Genomic DNA, 21,115 nt, shown 5'->3' with positions numbered 1-21,115 from the left:
CCTTACCGAGAGTCAAGTGGCAAGGTTGATATAAATTTATTCCTAATGAAAACTTCATTTGGCAGTCCTCCATCTTCCTGATTAATCTTTAAAACGTATATCCCAACTTCCAAAACCTCTTAATTTCGGACTCTTTAACCGCTGCTACCGTATAAAAGATTATCTTCAGCGTTTTATCAGCATTTTGCACGAATAGCGTCGTTATTTAAAAAAATACACGTTTTTGTGAAATATGTATACATACATCCGGCAACTAGCGACTTCTTTCGCTTCTCTCCGGTATGATTTTCCTTTTCCCGATGGTAACAAGACGCTCACGGGGCTGATCTTCGACCCGCCAGGGCACGCTAGTCGATGGTCCAGCGCAGCATCCCTCCGCGCTGTAACGGGCGCACCCTAGCACACGGCGATCAAATTAATTCGGAGGTTGCCGCTGCCTTCTGCGCAGGATCTGCCAAATACAGGGAGAGACGCGCGCGTGCCCCTGACGTCTGGGACGTGTGACGTTCGGACGCGTTATCCCGTCGGGAACGACTTTTCCGGAAATCATCGTGACACAAAGCTAAACTCGAGTAACCCCAGCACCGGCCTCGACCGCGGTCGAGACGAAACTCTTACGAGGGGAATCCTACGGAGGACTCGGGGTATTTCTTTCTCGCGTTAGTCACCAAGACGGTTCCGGTGAAAGCTATAATGGCTGTGTCTGGCCGGGTGATTTTGACGGCAGGACAATAGAAGGACCGCGGCGGGAGAACCGGCGAAGTCCCTGCCAGCACGAGACGGCCGTTGAGAAAACGGAGGACGAAGGGATGAATCGGCGCTGCGCGCTGGTGCGCGAGAAACTTTGCTGATCGCCGGACTCTGTACCCCGCGGGTCGCGCGCGGGGGGGGTGGAAGAGGAAAATTGTCGTCGGTAAGTGTCCCCGCTTGCTATTGATTGCGTTAAAAGCGACCGATGACGCCTCCTATTCCATTTACGAATGGCGGCAATGCTCGTTAGAAAAAAAGTGCGGAAGGAGAAAGGAGAATCACGACAACGGGCAAGTAATAATTCAAAATATCAGAAAAAATAATTAAATTGTTTACTTATTTATTTTTTTTCTTTTCGATTCCTTGTAATAATCTCTTACGAGAACAAATTCGAATTTTCTTTGTAAAGAGAAATTAAAAAAAAAACGACGATACTTGTAGGGATTAAAAACGAAGAAGGTAACGAAAAATTTACCGAGTAAATCAGGGAACGAAATTTTCTTGCGAGAGATGAGGTCTTATGACGGCGAGAGCAGCTCAACGGAAGACGACGATCGCAGGGAGGGCTTGCCAGAAACGCATTTGCAACAGGGATCTTGGCAACGTACCGCGTCGCATCCTACTTGGGCTTGGGAGCATCGCAACGCTGTAAGTAGTGGAACAGTTGACCATTTCGGATAAGTGGACCATTTAAAAAATTCTGGTATATTCATATATCGCATTCTAAATTCTAGTAAAGTAATATTTCTTCTAGCATCCACTGCCCCCGCAGTCCGCGGCGGCTCTCGAGTCCGTGTATTCAACGCCAGGAGCCTCGCACCCGGGAGTTTCGGGCCCGCCAGCGGCATACTCCTCGGAACACCCCCAAAGCGCTCCGGGACGCAGGACCCCGCTGGGTGCCGTGGGTCTCGGTGGTTTTTACTTTCAGCAGCAGCCGCAACCGCACGCGTCATCCAGCGCGTTATCTGACGAAAATCGACCGGACGAGAGGTGCATTTTTAAAGATAATTGAAGATTTTTTAAATAAATCCACGCCGCTAATATTACTTTGTAATGTTCACTTTTAGACCCTCGGCTTCGCGACTGAACTGCCCACCGAAGTCGAAGACTACTCGACAGGGGAAGAGCGTGAGGCTAAATATTAACGCGCGAGAACGCAGAAGGATGCACGATTTGAACGACGCGCTAGACGAGCTCCGCTCCGTCATTCCTTACGCTCACAGCCCGTCGGTGAGGAAGCTATCCAAGATAGCTACCCTTCTGCTGGCGAAAAATTATATTCTCATGCAAGGTAACAAGCTCGCGTCCATATGCGCCTCTCGCGTCCATATGCGCCTCTCGCGTTTTTGATTGTACTTGTGATTGAATTTAAATATCGGTTGATTAATGAGAAACTGCGTCCTTCCGAGCAGGAAACGCCTTGGAAGAGCTCCGAAGAGTAATCGCCGTTTTGCAATCGCCGCACGCTCACACCACCGCCTTGCCGCCAACACCGGTTTCCTACGATCTCCTGCAGGGATTCCCTGGCAAGCTGTTCCAAGGTGTGCAAGAGATGCAGGGATTGCCCGCGAACGAACCCCAGATCGTAACCGGTCCTCCGACCGACGGTACGGTCGCCAGCGGAGAATCAAATTAAAAAGTCGATTTTTATCTCTCTTTATGTGCAACTGCGTCTCTTTCTCGTTTTCTGTCGAAATTTGTAGATCGATCGCGATGCGAGCCATGGAATTGAAAAATGAAATGATCGCATAATGAGGGGTAGAAGATTCGAAAGTGTTTTCGGGAATAGGAACACTTTCGGTCGTGAAAGTATTATTATTAATTAATAGAGTACTATTGAAGTGCTAAAAGTTCTTGAGGAAAAGAAAAAAGAAGAGAGAGAGAAAAGAAAAAAAAAGTTTAGCTAGATATTAAGTATCTTATTTTCTAATTAACACGCGGAAGAATAAACCGTGCATTTCCGTATAAAGATTGAAATGAAGAAATAATCAAAAATTAATGAAAAAAGACATATTAAAGAAAAATTAATTCGTCTACGATAAAAGAAAAGCAATTTTCTGATGGAAAGGAAAATGTACGGTGATTTCGAAGTGACACCAATTCCCTCCAGCGGATTAATTAAGCTCGTTTCGAGTCCAGATCCATTCTGGATGGAAACAGAAAATATTGCGAAAGTATTTCGAAAGTACTAGCGATTAAGTAATTAATACCGTTACGATCTTGCAGTCAATAATGAAGCAATAAGACGATGGCGCCGTTTTCGTTCATCTGTCCTTAAAAAAATAGTACTTCGTTTGCTCAATCATTTTATATCAAATACAATTTTTTAACGCAAATAATTTTTTTTTGGAACAAGTCTTTTTTTTTTTTTTTTTTAAACAGTTGCTTTAACACGTCGAGCCAAGAAATGGAAGTTTGTCTGAGACTTGCAAAAATTAAAAGACTATGTCTTTCGAGATTTTTTTAATTAAACAGAAGGACGAAAACGTCGCTAGGACTCGGGTCGCGAAGGGCTTCTCGAGTCTCGTCCTGAAACACGATAGTCAATATTAGTATGTGATACGTAAGTTGAGGAGTTCTAGTCTAGGCTAACTATTTTATACAGGGTGCTTCCCCATAATATTAATGCTAACGTTCGTGCATCGAAGTTGGTATTATGGAACATCTTGTATAACAAAGATATTGAATATTCATATACACATATACAATATATATATACATATATATACATACATATATATATATTTAATAATTTAAACGACGCATCGACTTACGACTTATTTATATACTTAAGAAGTCTACTATACAACGTGCCAATAAGGGTTTATCTGTTTAAATAAGCAAAGCGAGCGAAAGAATGCGATACGAGAAGCAAAAGAGAAACCATAGGATTGGGATAAAAGAGAAATAATATTTATTGTGCTATTTGTAAGAGATGTACGATTTTTTTTTTCTGCCGCGACGCCACTTCTTTACGAAGGGAAAGCAAAAGCGAGCTGCGTATGAACAAAGGCAAGGCGGTCATACCTGTTGTAGTGTAGGTAATAATTGTTTAGTGCCGTCGAATAAAATCTATTTAAGAAAACCGCATTTCGATGTCCATCGTACTCAATAATTGTACGATTATCGAAGAATATTCTACATCTTAAAGTCATCTTACTCCGTTCTAATGGATTTCGATTAGCTTCTTTTATGTCGCATATCACCTTTATATTATATATATTTTTTTTAATCTAGGTCTTAATTATCTTTTTATTATTCTTATTGTAACACTTTACTTATAAAAGCGGTTTAACATCGGATATGATTTTTTTATAATTGTCGCTACTTTTTTTTTTAATGGGATTACTTATAGCTTAAGTCAGGGAGTAATTACTTTTGAACCTACATATCTGCAACTTCAAAGTTACCGCTTTTGATGTAATTCCGCTTACCGACTGCAGGTGGAAGTTTGTCCTCAAGGTTGCCCGGGCATTCAATCTTTTATTACGGTTTAGAAAAAAATTTTTTTTATTTTTAAGAACATTTTGTCGCTAAGAGAGTGATTCCCGAACAAGTTTGGAAACGGATTTATCGAATTATATTATCCCTCGACCATTTGCAACAACCTCGGCTAAAATCACCTGGGCAATGACTGTCGTTCGATGACAATGGAGAACAAGATGGCGAATGAATGCTCGTCTTGTGGCGCCATCGTGGAATACTCTTTTATCACGACGCGCTCTCATTCAGCCGCCTCCCGTCCTGGCAAGAAGACCTGACCGTCGCGATCAGAGGCGGGTTTGTGCCGCGTTCGTGCGTGCGTGCCCTCTTCAAAATGGCTTTGTCCGCCGCGGCGAAGTGATATCGCTCCGGACGAGGGAGAGAGAGGACCCGATTCAGCTGGCCCGCTGGATTTACTCTGGAGTGCCGAAGCGAAGTGAGAGAAGCCGCCAGCACGACGACAGTCATCACGACGACGATCGAGACGACGGTGCCAACCAGCTACGTTCTCAGCGGTGTGGAGATGTGACGCTAGTCGGCGAACCGGTAAGTCCTCTCGCTTTCCCGATTTCGCGGTCCGACCGCTTTATCCCGAGGGATTTAAATCAGGCCAGGGCTTACTCGCAGTCGAAATTTCACGACGGCGTAGCTACTTACGCCGAGAGAGCGAGAAACCGAGGGTGATAGAAAAAGAAAAAAAAAAAGTAAGAGAGAAAGAGAGAGAGGCGATTTCGTGTAGGTTGGAGAAGGAGAGAGATGAAGGAGGGAGAGAGACGGAGACAGAGAGAAAGAGATGTTGTTAAAGATATGTTAACCGTCTAGATACTGTTATTTGCAATATTAAGCGCGCTGAGAATTTCCCGTTTGTGCCACTTCGCGAAAACGGCCAGGATCCCGCAGATGTAGGCGCGGATAGACTTTCGGTTGGCAACAGCTCCTCGATTATTTGGCGAGATAAGCAGCAGGAAAAAAAGAAATAGAAAACAAAAAAAATGAGTACGTACAGGAGTAAGAAAATGTGTAATAATTGCTGAAATAGTTAAATGTGTCACGCGTTATCTCGCTCTTTTACGATTGCGTTTCGTCGCTGGCGACTTCGATGCGGCAAATTTTTTTTTTCGACGCGACGAAAATCTTCTCGAAGCAAGGCGGGCTCGCACGACGATCGTCGGAATAAGAGAGTATCTCGGCGGGAAGGCGTTAATGTTTTGAAGAAATGCTCTCGGCGCCAACTTGGTCGTCCCAAGTTAGCCGCGAATAGTATTCCGAGTTCACAAGGCTAAATTCGAATTGATAAATAATATGGACGAGCTCGCTCGTGTGAAAGTGTCTTAGCGACTGAGATAAACGGGCATATAAAGTCTAGCGTCTATGTATAAGTAAATACGTCAACTGGGTGATATCGCGATCCATTTCCGTGCGTTTGTTAACATTGTTTTACACGGCGCGTAGGGAGAGGCGAAATTAAACCGCGCGAAGGTGTCCGGGAACGTCGGCTAATTTTTGAAGGAATCGATTGCGAATATTCACGAACGCTTAAGTGGAGGCCATCTCCCCGTTTGAATACGAGACACTTCGGAAATATCTCGGCCGCTCGGAGGAGATTGCTTAATCGTCTACTTTTCCGAACAGCTGTTTTATTTTGTCCGCCTATTGCGTAGCTACGCGAGCGAATAAAAGGAAATTGTCTGGAGATTTGTGTCCAGTCGGCAGCGTTATTGAGTACAATGGGATACCTGAATGAGAGTACGAAGCAAAACACTGTACCGCGTACTATTACCTGCAATTAGAAAGTAAACTATAAGCGGCCGAGGAAAACGAAAGGAAAGGGAAAAGGATAGCGGTAGGCGGTACGATGATGCGATAAATTCGTCCTTCCGCATTTTTTGGATCTCGGTGAGTTGCCTTAATTATCCGGCAGCGTAAATCTGCGAGGCAAAGCCATCTTTTGTTACCGCGTCATTGCTGTTGCTCGCAAATTGGGGCGGAAACTCGAATTAAATAATCAACGCGGAAATACGTTGCACTTTTAATATCGCAGAAGGTTGATTTATCTATTTTTCTATCGCACGTCTTTTTGTTGAAAACGACGAAAATTATAAAGCAAACGAATTTGCGCCGACGTTTACTATTGCGAGTGGAAACTTTAAAAGTGATATTTTCTGCGGCGACTGAGAAAGCTGGCGCTGCCGCCACTCGATTCGATGAAAGAAGGTTGCCGTTGGTAGTTTGGCCTGTATACCTTGATCCCGACGAAAGGCACGGGACCCAAATAGTTCCCCTCGCCTTTCGAGCCCGCGATCCATCTGTTTCGCCTTTATAAAATACCTCCGAGTGTCCGAAACTCTCGATCGATATCGCCGGACTTTACAAAACCGAAAGAATATTTTTTCATTTAATTAAATTAAAAAAAAAAGAAAATCAACGACATTAATTTTCGATTTTCTTTATATATTTTTATATGTATTCTAAATTTCTTTGTCGGCAATCGAGTACGCGAGTAGCGAAACCCCGAATTGAGCCAAGCGAGGGAACAAATTAGCACCGCGAAATTACAATTACGAGCACCGCTTACTTTTGTTTAACATTATCGAAGCAATGAAGTGACTCAAAGATAAGATTGTTGCAATTATTAAATCGATTGTCCTCGGATAAGTAAAAACGAATACGTACAAAAATCTCCCCCAACGCGACGGGTTTACCCTGGCCCATATTGCTTTCGGCCGCCACATCCGTCACGTTGCTACACGTGAACGGTCACATACGAGGTAAACACGTGCTCCGTGGAAAATGCAGGCGCATAGTACCGCGTGTGTACGCACCGCGATCGTAAATAATGAATGTAATCACAGTGAAATTTACCCCGAACGCTTTGTCGCATAAAATTGTCGCATTGATATCGGCAGGATTTGCAACAGACCGATCCACGGAACGTATATTCTCCCCTTTATTGTTTTTTTCCATTTGCACGATCACGTGCAATATGCACCTTTGTACGTCGACGCCGATTGTTATTCGGTTTGGAAATTATATGTAAAATCCAATAATACGTCAAAGTTAAAAACATCATGTCGCGTTGTAGAATTTATAACAATTTAACTGATAAAATTCATCCCTTTAATATAAAAAAATGCCCAATGATTCGAGCTTGAACGTTTTTATTTTTATTTTTTTTTTTTACGGGCGATCGTGTTTTAAAAGCGTTTCCGGTATTGTTCTTTTCGCCGGGTGTGCAATCCAATTGTGTGTTTCCGAGCGAGCATCTGGGAACATTTTACAGTTTGTCGCACGTCGTGCAACCTTACGTGAGAAGTATAACGGGTTCTGACGCACTTCCGGCGTGCTTATCTCGCAGGTAGCGTCCGTGACGTATGTGTGTCGCAAAATCATCTCGCAAAGCGATTGAAATACACCTACGTAAAACGCAATGAACATCCTATTCGCGCGAAACGGAATTTCCTGCTTTTAGAAATTTAACTACAAGCGCTATTCGTAATCGTAGTCAGAGTTCGCGAAGTTTATATTTAATGCCGTGGAAATAAAAGATTTCCACGCTTAGAAAATGATCTAGACGTTTTCGCAGGTGATATTTGTAGTTATGATATATTTATAATTGTATAATAAAAAGTATTCTCAACAGTGAGAATAAATTCAAATCGATCGGTCGACTTTTTGTAAGTTCAATCGTTGTTCGAGAGGTTAATTAGTCGAATTAAACTAAATTAACTGTCTATAGTCGTGCTCACCGCCACCGAGAATTATATTCTTTGATTAATTTGTAATCGCATTATCCCGACGCTCATAAATAAACGAAACGATCGGCGGGATGGGTCAAGGTACGCCGAGTTGATGAAATTATCGATGACTGAGGAAATTTGACACAATTGGAACGCATGAATAAAGATTACGCTGTCACGGCGAGTGAAAGAAAGAAAAGGGAACGCAGAAAGAAGCGACTCGGCTTCACCGAAGTTTTCGAATTCGATCGCGAAGTAAGCTCGTCTCGAACAGAAAGCGGTGGAAGGCACGTCGTTGTCTTATCAGTAAAATTGATATCGGTCGAGGAAAAGCACTTATTTTGTTATTCTTTAATTTTTTGTTAACAACGCCGCTCTCGATTGCAATACTCAGGCATGAGAAATAAATGGAAAAACGAACCAAATATCAAAGGAGCGTAGCTGTGTGGGTGGTGAAACTGGTTCGCTGAAGAAGTTGCTGCTGGCCGACCGTCACGCGTTATCTCGTTATTGCATAGATCGTTTTCCTCAGCTGGAAAAAAGAAAAGAGAGGCGAGAGTCAGAAAGATTATGTTGTCTTAAAAAAGAAAATTTTACTTTTATCGTCCCATCTATTACATCAGTTTATAATACTTTTGCGTTAACTAAAATTTAATTAATTTATAAAAATCGTAATTTTTCTTCGACGTTCAGACCAGGCTTTAGAGCCTGAAGTTATTGCGCGCTCTTCTTTGCCGGAAATTCCACGGATATTTACATCGAGATGACGCACCGCAAATGTAATCTCGCCGTGGTCCCCGCGAATCATTCCGCGCGAGTGGCGATCGGTGCGGAAATATTGTGGGTGAAACACGTCGAAAAACGAGCAAAGCGCATAACGCGTTGAAAAGAGACGACGAGGAAATGAGACGGATAAGAGAAAGAGTGACGCAGGGGCGGGAAAAAAAAAAGAGAAGGGAACGAGGGTGAAAGAGAGAAAGACGAAAACAAAGCGAACGCAGCCGCCGACGCAACGCACAATGGCGCATCGACCCGCCAAAACTCGCGCCGTTAGCCGGCCGATGCGCAGGAACACGCGCGCGTCGTCTCTCTCCTCGAAACAATGAATACTTTTGCCACCCCTTGCCGCCTTCCGCCCGCACATTTTCGCCGCCCCGCGTCGCCTCGGTATATTGATCGTTCCCCGAACGAAAATCGATCACGCCGCGCCGAATTTCCGAGGAAGAATTTCCGGCCAGCCCGGAAGCGGCCGTCTCTCTCGTTTTATTTTTCTCTTTTTTTTTTTCCTCTTGTGTTTTAAATATTTTTCTATCAAGTTTTTATTTAAACTCGCAGCCCGTTTACTTTTGGCAATCAAAGGTTCACCAACGTGTATTCGTCATCCCGTCCCCGATCATTTTCGTTAATATACCGGCGAGTTTTCCGATTTCTATGAATTTTCCGCGAGACTCTGTTGAACTTTTTCTAATTTCTTGCCGGTTCTCCAGCGAGCGGTATCCCGCTTAATTCCCTCCAAGGATTGCTCAACTTTCTGCGCCGATTTTCCGTCAAATTCCAACAAATTTAAGTCGCTCGGAAATTTTTCCGCATCAAAATGAAAAATCGGAGGGGGGAAGCAGCAAAGTGCCGAGACCGCGTCAGATCCGTATGCGATTACTTCTCGTCGCGTTTGACGAGGGAGCACGGGGCGGGGGTCGAAGTTGCGAGTCCTTCCCGTCGATCGCCCTCTTCTTGCGGGTCACTCGCGGACCCCGCCGGTCTCGTCGTGCGACGTCCGACCCCCTCCGGCGCCGGCGTGGTACGCGGGGTCGGACCATGCGAGAGGCACTCCGCTCCCCAGGATGGATGGAAGGAAGATCAGGTGCCGTGGTTGTCCTAGCAACCGGCATTGATCCTTCCCCTCTTGTTCTACCGCCGCGTCGCCCTCCTCTTCTCGCCCGTCCGTTATTGCTGCGCCCCCGCGTCCTCCCGTACCCCTCGCGCGCGCACACGCCGCCTCACCCCCGCGCGCTCATTCTCTAATGCACTCGGAGGCTCGCACACAGAGAACGACCGGTTACGCACGCACCCGGTACATATACACGCGAATGCCGATCATTCCTCTCGCTCGTCCGCTCCTACCTCTCACGAACTTCCCCTTGCCCTCTTCTCCCAGTCCTCCGTCGATTCTGGGGGAGTTTTCTTCTTATTCCTGATCTTCTTGAACTTGAATATTCAGATTCGACGTGCATTAGCGGTGCACCGAGCATACCTTCGCACTCGTCTTTATTTATACGTTTTTATGTACGTTTTATCTCAGTCGCGACTCCCTTGGCTGCATTTCCCTTTTTTTTTTTTTTTTTTTTTTTATATTAGAGAGTAGCAAAATTAGGTAATAATTAATATTAATTCACGACGCGTAAAAATCTTTTTTTTTAATATAATTAAGACTCATGATTGTGACACATTATTTTCTATTACCTCGTCACTTATTATTTCTGTATTAATTACCGTGAGATAACAGTGCCATTTTAACACCGAAGCCTTAATTTCTTCTTCGCTATTTTATTCTTTCAGACTTTGCGATTTTATTCGATGGTACCATATACAATTATTATTTAATTTATAATTTCGCTAGAATAACCGGCTAGAGCCACGAATGCAGAATAATCAGAAGTCATTTTCTCTATCTTTCTCTTTTTCGTTTGAAAGAGAAAAAGAATTCCCTGGTACCATTCTTCATTTCGTTTCGTCTTCCTCTCTTTTTTTTCTTTTTTTTTTTTTTTTTTACACATTTTCCTATTTTCCTGCTTTTTTTCTCACTCTTTCGCACAGAGAACAGTGTCAATCACACGTCTCTACCCCTTGGCCAATGAGGCGCGAGGGTGAAAGATTGGATAAAGTGAGACGAGTACAGAGAGAGCGAGACGCGCGCAGGGGGTGACAGAGGGGAAAGGGGAGAATGAGTTAGTTGCGCGAGAGAGAGGCAACGAGGGCAAGGGGAGGGAGGAGTTCGCTAAAGGTAGAACTGGTCGTGAACAGAGCGGTTGCCAGGCAACCGATATTGTTCCCATTGTTGCGGGCGTAGCGTAAATATTTGAGGCGAACTCGGAGGTCACAAAACTCATCCCCGATCCTCCTCCAACCTCCCTACTCCCACGCTTTCCCTCCGCTCGCACCTTCGTTCTTCTTTGGCATTTTCTTCTTCCTCATTTTCCCGAAAGTTACCAAGATGCGCCTCGTAAGTCCTCGAAGGCACCTAATGGTGCCCGTCGCAGATTGCAAATCGGGGCTATATCATCCCCCTTCTGAAATCCTACCCGTCATTGTCAACGGCATTCCGTCCCCCTTTTTCCCTCTACGCGATACCCTCGCGTCGCATTAGCTTAAACTTATTCGCCGGGAAGAATATAAGAACGTAAAAAAGGCGTCTTTAAAATCTAATTAAAATTTTAATTGTATTAGAGGAAACGGAACGGCTTTAGATGTCGCGGTTTGCTCTTAGAATCCACGCTTAAGTTCTTAATTAATGGACCACGTTCGAGATAGCCGTGACGACGGTCAGGACGTTTGTTTACGGGCGTTTATTTCGGCAGCCTCGTGGGGAAGTGCGAACGCACATACGTTGTTGACCAACGCTGCTGACCCCGCGGGTCAACCCTTCCGCGGTTGTGACAGATTACGGACGGGTCGTCGGCTTTCAAAGGGTGCGGCGAGAGTATAAAAGAAAACGAGAAATTATCGATTTACTTCATAATTAATGGGGATATTACGAAACTGCCGACGCCCGATATTTTATCCGCGGCTTTCGCGAATTATTGGCCGAGTATTTTTGAAATTAAGCTTATTAATAAAAATCACCTACGCTCACGCAGCGAGCATGTGTATTTTATATTGTCAGATTACATACGAATTTTACGAAGTACCTTCGGAAATAATTCACTGATTTAACTTTTAAAATGTATGAACACATTTTATTATTATTAACGCTTGCGATATTTGAGGAATATTCAGTGCGAATTAAAGAGCAACAAATATAAAAAGATAATTAATTGATTCGCAGCGATGATAAAAATTTCAATCAACGCTGTTTAAACCCGTAAACAAAATCTGTTTTATCATATTCTTTAAAATAATATTATAACTTTTTTTTTTTTAATAAAGGGGAGGCTTTTATCGTCGCGTCCCTTTCGCGGCGCTAAGCGGCGCTTTATCCCGATTACATCCTAGCGAGGACTTGGAATTAGGAATGGTCAGTTTCATGGGAAATGGGAATCTATCCCCTTCTCGCGTTATCTCGATGGTATCACGTGTGGTGACGTCCGCCTCGGGGACACGTTATTGACGAGGGACGTCGGAACATCTCGCGAACGCTCCGTCCACAGTCCTCTATTCCACTCTCTCTCTTTCTCTTCCCTTATTTTCGTCTCTTTCAAAGAGCGTCCATGCGTTGCATATTATCGATTTATAATCAAAATTTATCACGATAAATTCAAAGCTGCACATGAAAACCAGAATCTCCTTTTTCAATTTTACAGCGAAAAGTTTTATATAATTTATATTTTAAAAAGTAAATTACATTTCATCGGCTTGTGATGACGGTGTTAAAAAAATTTATAATATTACGTTTATTTTCGAAATAATCACTATATTATTAATGAGAATTTTTAGATCCTAAAATTTTATCGTACTCTAAATCTAATCTCGTCTCTCTCAAGTCTTTCATGACACTATTAAACTATCCGATCCAAAAAACAATAATATTCTTTAAGAAAATGAAAATGTCGAGTAATAATAAAGTACCCTAATAAAATCCCAGCGTTACGTGCTTATCTATTAAAAAAAAAAGAAAAAAACTCGCACAGTCTTTCATGTACTTTTACACGACAACCCATACTCGGACGGTGATATTTAAAAATTATTTCACCCGTCAACGAGAAGTGGAAGAGAAATAGGAGTGGAGCTTTAAATGAAATAAAATCAACGAGTAGCACTTGTAATTAAACCGAGCAGAATCAAATTTGAAAGCGCAGAATATTATTGACGGCGCGTACATACATACAACGCATATTTTGGATTGTTTGCGATAGATTTACTTTCGTAGTAAAAAAAAGAGAAAAGTTAAAAAAAAAAAAAAGAGACTCGTTCTCGCGAATTTCTTCTGTCTTCAGTTCAGGGACCGCAAAAGTTTTCCCAGCCGGATTTCCCGGTTTTCCTCACGTGTTTTCGAAGGTCGAGGCGCCACGATGCTTCTTCTGCGCTCTGGCCTCGTTTCCTCTAAAATTGATGCGGTTTCGACATCGTTTCCATCTAACAATGGCTGGGTTGTGAAACTTGACTTCGCAGCGCAGCGCAACGTGGCGCGGCGCAGCCAAGCCAAGCCGGAGTCGGCGATCTCAGGATGATTTTGCAACTGCGGCACCAAGCCCGCTCGCTTGTCCGTCCGTTCGTTTGTTCCACTTGCATTCTGCCTTACCGGTCGTCCTGGACAGCGCACTTTCACATCCGAGAAAAAGCGCCGACAGCCAGAGTTGACTTCGCGATACGAAAAGCTGGTTCCCGAGCGCTACTTTTAGAAATCATCCCTCGCGTCCAGCTGTCCACTCGTTGTTCAAATAATCCCGCTGGTATCTTTTCGCGGAAAGCTGTATTAGCTTGCTCGCAGTTCCCAGGATGATAAATACGTAACGAGAAATTTTATATTGCAATCGCGGCTAAATATTTCCTCTCGGCATTGCGGATAACATATTCGGCTTCGCTGGCTGTGCCGGGATAATTGACTCGTCTTTCAGCGCTTTTCCTAACGATATTGGTTCCGCGGTATTGCAAAAAGAAAAAAAATATGTATTTACTCATTCATAAAAATAAGACGCGCGACGTTGAAGCTGGAAGTCGATGAAATCTTGACCGATGGCTTTAACACCTTGGCTCGGGTAGTACGACAACGAGACGAGTGTTTTTCCCCCTGGAGCGCGACGTTACGCGATGTCTTACACAAGAAGGTATTTTTCATTCAGAATTTCAAATCCTCGCGCAAGAGAGACGGCCGAAGGATAACGCGGCCGGCGTGCCCGCTTATACCACCTACGGAGGTCGCTCGGTCGCCGGCAAATGTGGGTCAGCCCTCGTTCTCCTTGGAAGTCGCGTACGTCATGAATAAATAGACATTTCGTGCGCCGCTCTCAGCGATCCGCACTTTTCAACGTAACGCAATACGAGAAAAATCGAGGAACGGTAATGAAAAAGAGGAAGAACGCGAAAAGTGGAACGGGTCGAATCCACGCCAAGCTCTCATTCGCATCGCGTGGTGATTAGTATTTTTAAAACAAATGGAGGAGATGTCGCCGACGAGAAACGCTTACGTGAAATCTCCAAATAAGAAGATATATATTAATAATAAAATAATTAAGGATTGAGGAAAAAAAATTCTTGACTCGAAAGTAAGTTTCTTAAAAACATAGCGTTGAGGAATAAATTTTAATAATTATCGTAACACAAGAATCGTTACTGATTTTTATTTAGGAATTTATTATGGGAGAAAAACCTACGAAAAATTGTGTTCATTTATATTATCGAGAGAAAAAAAAAAGAGATAAATTTTTCTTTTTTGTAATTTGAAACGAATACTTTTGTCGAGCGTCTACTTTTTGCAACGGATGGAAACATTAGTTCTTACTAGACTCTTAGAGCTGCTTCTACCCTTTGCTACTCCTAATCAGTCGACGTCACAGCGATACGAGCGTGACGACAACTGTTCATCCACGTAATGTGCAACTGTGCCGCGCTCGCGTCATATTATTTGTATGCATGGCAGTAATGCAGTAAGACAATGCGGAATTTTCAGCCAAGGATTTTTAGGTCCCAGAGTAACGCCACGTGCGCCTACGCGGCTTGAAACACCGGGTTTCTAACAAGTGGCTTAGAAGGTCTTACATTGAAGTATCAATTTATATCTTCCACAAGTCCAAGATCTGAAGTATCACACTACCATTCGAAGTTATGATATCTTATCTTATCGAAAGATTGAATTCAAAAGTTCCGCGACAAAACTTGTAACTTGATTTTTTTTTTCTGAGTAAATATTAATTGAAATAATGAATCGATCTGGAATAGAAATTATGCTCGTTAATTAAGATTTTAGTAATGTGTATTGGTAATTATAATTCATTGATAAAGCTAGCGTAACGATATAAAGTAATAATAGAGATAACGACTAGTCAGTCTTCATTGATTTTGACAAACAATTTCCGCGAAATTGTAAGGAATATTTAATGAATGTGCTTGATTACAAGTATTCAGTGAGACCGTTTATTGTAACTCAAGCAACGGTTATTGTTGCGAGGCCGAGAGGAGCGGCAGTGACCGAGGAAGCGAGGAGCTCGTCTGACCCCGCTATTACGGTCCCGTTAACCAGGAGTTCGTCTCGCGCCCTGCCTCTACCTGACTAGAATCTCGCCGCTTTCCTTTTCTCCGTAACGTTCAACTGCGACTGTTGAAACTACTTTGAATTCGAGAACTTGATCGTAGCTTTTAAATTTTTTATTTTTTTAATCTAAAAATTAAGACTTCCAGCTCGCCTAGCTCTTTTCCCTCCGGCTCTCAGATCGCTACGACTGTTCGGAACTCGTAAAGCCAGATGCTCAAAAATATTCATATTTATAATTTAAATACATATTTCCGATGCAATATAAATTCTTTTTTTTTTATCAATTTCCAAGTATTAAATGCAGAAGATTCTGAAAGATGAGGGTCTTTTTAAGAAAATCTTTCAAAAATTCCAATAACTATTTTTTATTTCGATAAAGATACAAGCGTTACAATTAAATTGTTCAATGCTTCAAGTATCCAATTGATTATGTCGTCTGCTGATAGGTAAATAAAAGCGGTTGATGAAATTCATGGGGCGCTTAGAATTCGCGAATCGTCACGATTTCGCTCGTAAAACATCCAAATTGAACCAGACGCACGAGTTTAAGCATTCCGAAATTCCGACTTGAGATCCCTGGAAGAGGTACGGGCTCCCGGAGCGGATTCACGAGGATACATGTAGGTACTATCGGACGAGTGTGCGAGTCGATTGTGCGCGCGTCCCGTGACACACGTTATAATACCTCTCTGGACCGTTATCTTCCCACGTTGCCTCCCTGCCAACCCCTTACTACGACGTATTCCGCCGTGTTCCCGCGCACGACCGATGTCGCCGGTGCATTCCGCGCTCGCAGTTATGGACCGCGAATTGAATGAGCGCGTCGGTGGTCCTCGTATTGGACATGCAATCAGTGCACGAGGATACCGTGTCGTTCGAGCCTACAACGACCGGTTATTCGAAAATCCGTAGACTGCGGACTCTCCAATTCGAAAAGCGCTTCAGCATTCCCGGTTACGGAAGTCTCGAACATTTAGCGTTCTCGTACTAAAAAATGTCACACGTTCATCATACAGTTCTTATTATTATCTTCCAAATGTTAAAACTCGGACAGAAAATTTTAAACGTTTGTAAATCGCGGATTTTTTTGTGCGGATTGTATAAAAGAGCCTCCCGACGAACGCTAACGGCCTCTCAAATAGCGTTAAGCTGGCGCTACGTCGTAATAATTGTTGCAGCACTGAAACGCTATAGCATTATGGAAGCAGAGAGTTCATGGTATGTATGCACGTGGGCTGCTATAGCGCTACACTGCGGTGGGATCGATTCGGACGGAGGTTGGCGGAACCACCCCCTGAGCCACCCACCTCCATTTACAAGCCTCAATATACACCCCCCCCTTCCCCCGGCGTTCTCCATCCGTTCGTCCGTCTTCTTCGCACCCTCGCAAAATATCCGCAGTTTGTCTCAAATAGTCTCGTAATCTCTTTCTCTCTCCTCCTCTTCTTCTCCACCCTCCTTACCTTTTCTTTATTCCTCCCTTTTTCTCTCGTGTCTCTGTCCTTTTTCCCTCTCGTCATCCCTCCGCCGTGTTACCCTCCCCCAACCCTCAACATCGCCGCTCGTCATGCCGCTTTCTTGTTAGCGGAGTGGAAAAGCAGATTTCTCGTCACCCTTACCTACGGAATTTCTGATTTACTTTCTACCAACCGGTAAAATTTCTGGCTACCCGAGGGGGGTGCTTATCATGCAACCCGGACTTTTACCAAGACCGTACCTCGAGATTTGTTTAACGCGCGATACGTGCCTGAGTGGAGAACGTCGATTTCTGCTTGCAATAAGCGCGCACGGTGCTTAATATCGACGAAATAATTCGTGCTCTGTTGTATTCCGTGTTATTAAATTGTTATATCTCGAATATAACAATTCGCGATGCGAAAAATCAGATAATCCATGGAATAGAATAAGATCGAATTGACGAGTTAATTAATTGCTGGGTAAATTTTGAGGAAAGTGGGAATCGAGAGTGAGAAGTTAACGTGCTGCTTTTCGCTCAAGTACAAGTGTTTCCCTTTCGATTCAACGGGGAAATCTGTGAGCGCTCTTAAGAGTTATAGGTGAAGCAACGCGGTTCAAGTCAGGGTGAATACACTAAGCTAGGTATAGAATCTTCTCTGTGCAGCTAAGCGATGTGGAAGTGCATAGCTGCGATCGACCGTAAGTTCGATAAGCTCCCCCAATCGATATCGCGTTAATAATTAAGATAAAGCTCTTCCTTCGACGGCCGAGATTCATTTCTAATTGCTCCGCAATGTTATCGCGATATCTCTTTGCAACTCGGTCTCAAATTAAAATTTCAGCCGAAGAAGCCCCGAAGTCTGAAGTTCAGCGAAGAAAATACGCCGCGCCGAAGTAGCCGTAAAAGTATGCTCAAAATCGAATTATAGAAAAGGTTTTCAACTGCGAGAAGCCTTTTGTTTGCACGCCGGTCGACTTTTAAGGAAATGAAACCGTTAATCTCGGAGTTAGCGTTGTTGCAGATATTCCGTTCGACTTCGCGACTTTACCTGCGAAACCTCTCAGGTCTCCCGTTGTTCATAATTTGAAATTAACCACGCGGTATTTTTATCCCTCGCGGAAAGCTCGGCTCTAAATAGATCAAAGACGAGGGTGCGTCACGGGCGCGCGAGGAAAAACCGTATTCGGAGATTCACGTAGTTTAGCACGCGTGAATCTTTAGTACCGCAACGTCTGTTCTCGCGTTTCGTATTCATCGGCATCGCCGGTTAGGAAACACCGGCCACGTGCAGCGGCGATATTAAGGGCTGCCTCGTAACGCTCGCCCATTTCGCCGAGTGCGGCGGGGCGGTTCGCGGTGGTGAGAGGGATTACGGGAAGGCGACGGTTTGATCGGGGCTTGATGCGGATTTTTGTGAAAAAAAGAGAAGCGTTTCGACTTGGTCTCGTCGGTTTCTGCAAAGCCAAGGATAAAAAAAAAAAAGAAAAAAGCTATAACAGAGGGAGAGAAAGTAGGAGGCGGTGGTGTCCTTGCTTGTATGCGAGGAAAGGAGATAAAAATGTTCCAAGTGGGCGAGAGAGAGCCGAGATCAAAGCGGTTTTACGACACCGGCAGACGGCGCGATATTACGCCACAGCGCTTTCTACGTATCGGGAAACCTTCCTGAGCTTCCACCTCTTTCTAATTATGTTTCGCGTCTCTTCGCCCCTCGTTCTTAATGTATTATCCTTTCATACACGTCCCTTGTACGCTCGGATCCTTTTTTTTTTTTTTTCTTTTTCGGAATTCTGTGAATTTTTATACTCGCGTGTCTGCACTTTCGAGATTTTCCGAGAAGTGGCGCCGCTTTTAGAAACATCTCTTTTGTCGTAAGTTGATTAACGAACGCGAAAAATAATTTATTCAGACTCGAGCGCGACTTGGAAAGAGAAGTTCCGTGGATGCAAATTATATAAAAAAAATTTAATGTGAGAAATTTCGCAAATAAAGTTGCAGAAACTAGAAAAACTCGGGCAGAAACCAATTCCTTGTAGTTTTAATAGTTGTCTGTAAATACGTTCTCTGCAACTTGTATTTTACGATAATCTCCCAATTCGAAACGTCGCCATTAAAAGATTTTTCTTTATTAATACTTCCGTGCACAATTCCCACGAGCGGCATATTTTTTTCACGCTCGAGGCAACGATTTCTTTTCTCTCTTACACCTTTCCACGTTACATTAACGTTCGCGCAGCTTTGTTTTCTTTTCAATGTCGCCATCGAGTAAACGGGAGCAGATTAAGATCGCGCGAGTCTTTCTATTTCGGCGGGCGGCTTTCACGACCAGGCAGATTTTTACCGGGACACCCTGTAGAGTCGGATACAACGCGTCGATAGGAACATGTGTGCCGCGTGCCACGCCAGTCGATGTGCCCGACGAAGGAGACGTAGCGAGCAGCCGGCGATATGTGGGCCTCACCAACGCACGCACGCACGCACACGAGGATGCAACACAGACGCGCGAGGGACGGTGGGTCGCTTCGGAATAATAAGAGCAAGGGAATGGGACATAATACGGAGCCACCTCCGCTCTCGGTGGCCTCTCTGGAAGCTGCGGAATGCATCCACCCTTCCCCGTCTTCAGCATCCCTCCGTCCGGGGACTAGTTCCCTTCGTCGTCTCTTTACCTCTTCCTTTCTTCCTGCTCCTCCACTTCCACTTCCATCCGACGCGGACGATTTTGGAAGCACGAACGACGTAAACACGTTAGTATATCATTAGATGATGATCGAACGCGTCTGCGGTTAGTCGAACGGGTTCGAGAGAAGGTACGAGACCTCAGATCCTCCCGAAAACGAAGGGTCTTTAGATTTCGAGCGAATATGCGACGGGAAATATTATCTCGATTAAATTTTCGCGGAGTTACAAATGGTAAATTGCATCTGAAAATTGAACTTCGAAAAATAAAAATCCGCGACGTGTACCTTTTGATAATTTAAATTAATTATTTATCTGTTTTTTTTTTTTTTTGTAAAATTACACAGTAAATTTTAAACGCAGCAAGACATTATATGCATTTCGCCACTTGTAATAAAAATAATTTTTTTATCTTCCTTAGTTAGTCGTTGGGTAAAATAATATCTGCCGTCTATTAGAAAAGTTCTCTTGGCATTCGCGATCGATAAAGTTCTATTAGTGTTCAACTACTAATAATGGATTAATAAATACGCAATAATTAATTGATATATATATGTATATACATATAGTATATATGTATACATATGTATATATTAATTAATGTTCCATTAATAATATAACGTGTTGCTCGCCGTATTGCCGTAAAGTAATTAACGAATAATTTCGGTATAATTAGTTTAATAATATTACTATTTGGCAACCGGTTAATATAGATTGAATTATCCGCCTATGCGAACCAAATTGTTACTGTTGTTCACAACAATGCGTCGTCGCCGAGAGCGATCGAGAGGCAGCTTTTGCGCAACGAGCGAGCAAAGGGGAAATTCAGAGAGGAATAGAAAGATTTAGCGAGAACCGGGCTTTCCGCGCGAGATTGATGACGCGCGCCGCGCAAAAACGAAGAGATCGCGATCGCGCGCGCGATTCAATCGAGCGATTGTCTTTAAATAGAAAGCAATTAATAAAGCTCCGTCGGGGTGACGTTACAAGATGGCGAGATAGGCGGACAGCGGCAGAGCTTTCCATCGCGACTGTCCGTTCTGCCAATTCAATTAGATGGAGCATCGGGTTACCGACGACCAGCCTCTCCTCTCGTTCTCGCGCGTTTAACTCTGGATTGCTCTCGAGAACACCGGCGCGGGTCCTTTATGGGTTTTCCGCGACCGCCGCGGTACTTTCATTATCGCGGGAATTTATATTTATTCGGGAGTTTGCCCAGCTCGCACTCGAGAAAAACCTCTTGTAAAGAAAAAAAATTCAGAACGACGGGGACGCTTGTTTGTCCTTTTGCCTCGCGATTAAACAAATCTTAATCGTAAATATAAATTATTATTAAAAGAAACTGCGCACGAGTAATTAGCAAATAATTTTACCCGGCGGCTAAACGCGAAATAGTGAAATTACGGAGCGCACTGGCAATCAACATATTAAATTATTTGTGACGTATATTGCACGTCCGACGCAAAGAGGTACCAATTGAGGGCCGATATTTACACGAAAGCCAATCGATAATCGTACGAATTCACCGTCATTATCGCGTTAAAAATTCGTCGCTTACGCGTAAAGGCAGAAATAGCGGGACGTGCCCTGATTTTTCCCATGCCG

The 21,115-nt window shown here is 43.7% G+C and overlaps 2 protein-coding genes across 3 annotated transcripts in view; both read left to right on the top strand.

Moving 5' to 3' along the window:
* The first annotated feature begins 463 nt into the window (after positions 1 to 463).
* Oli (Olig family) lies at positions 464 to 4,052 on the top strand. Its single transcript, XM_070673389.1, has 5 exons — positions 464 to 913; positions 1,192 to 1,398; positions 1,505 to 1,740; positions 1,818 to 2,041; positions 2,163 to 4,052. Exons 2-5 carry the CDS (start codon positions 1,261 to 1,263, stop codon positions 2,384 to 2,386), a joined length of 822 nt encoding a protein of 273 aa, XP_070529490.1. The 5' UTR covers positions 464 to 913; positions 1,192 to 1,260; the 3' UTR covers positions 2,387 to 4,052.
* Positions 4,053 to 4,160: 108 nt separating this feature from the next.
* The window catches only part of Axud1 (AXIN1 up-regulated 1), a 31,562-nt gene continuing 14,607 nt past the window's right edge, over positions 4,161 to 21,115 (top strand). Inside the window, exon 1 of one of the 2 annotated variants that reach the window (XM_070673370.1) lies at positions 4,161 to 4,779. In XM_070673370.1, coding sequence (XP_070529471.1) covers positions 4,420 to 4,779 — 360 coding nt within the window. In that variant the 5' untranslated portion in view covers positions 4,161 to 4,419. Of the gene's footprint in view, positions 4,780 to 12,741; positions 15,996 to 21,115 lie in introns of those variants that run through there. The other variant, XM_070673372.1, reaches the window with a different exon arrangement.

This window comes from Cardiocondyla obscurior, linkage group LG28 (assembly GCF_019399895.1).
Source record: "Cardiocondyla obscurior isolate alpha-2009 linkage group LG28, Cobs3.1, whole genome shotgun sequence".
Taxonomy (NCBI): domain Eukaryota; kingdom Metazoa; phylum Arthropoda; class Insecta; order Hymenoptera; family Formicidae; genus Cardiocondyla; species Cardiocondyla obscurior.
The sequence above is the reverse complement of the archived record's forward strand: the minus strand, read 5'-3'. Positions and strand labels throughout refer to the sequence as shown.

Coding starts and splice junctions, on each gene's coding strand:
- Oli (XM_070673389.1), top strand. CDS start 1,261: ATGAGGTCTTATGACGGCGAGAGCAGCTCAACGGAAGACGACGATCGC. Junction 1,399..1,504: donor CTTGGGAGCATCGCAACGCT/GTAAGTAGTGGA, acceptor TATTTCTTCTAG/CATCCACTGCCCCCGCAGTC. Junction 2,042..2,162: donor AAATTATATTCTCATGCAAG/GTAACAAGCTCG, acceptor CCTTCCGAGCAG/GAAACGCCTTGGAAGAGCTC.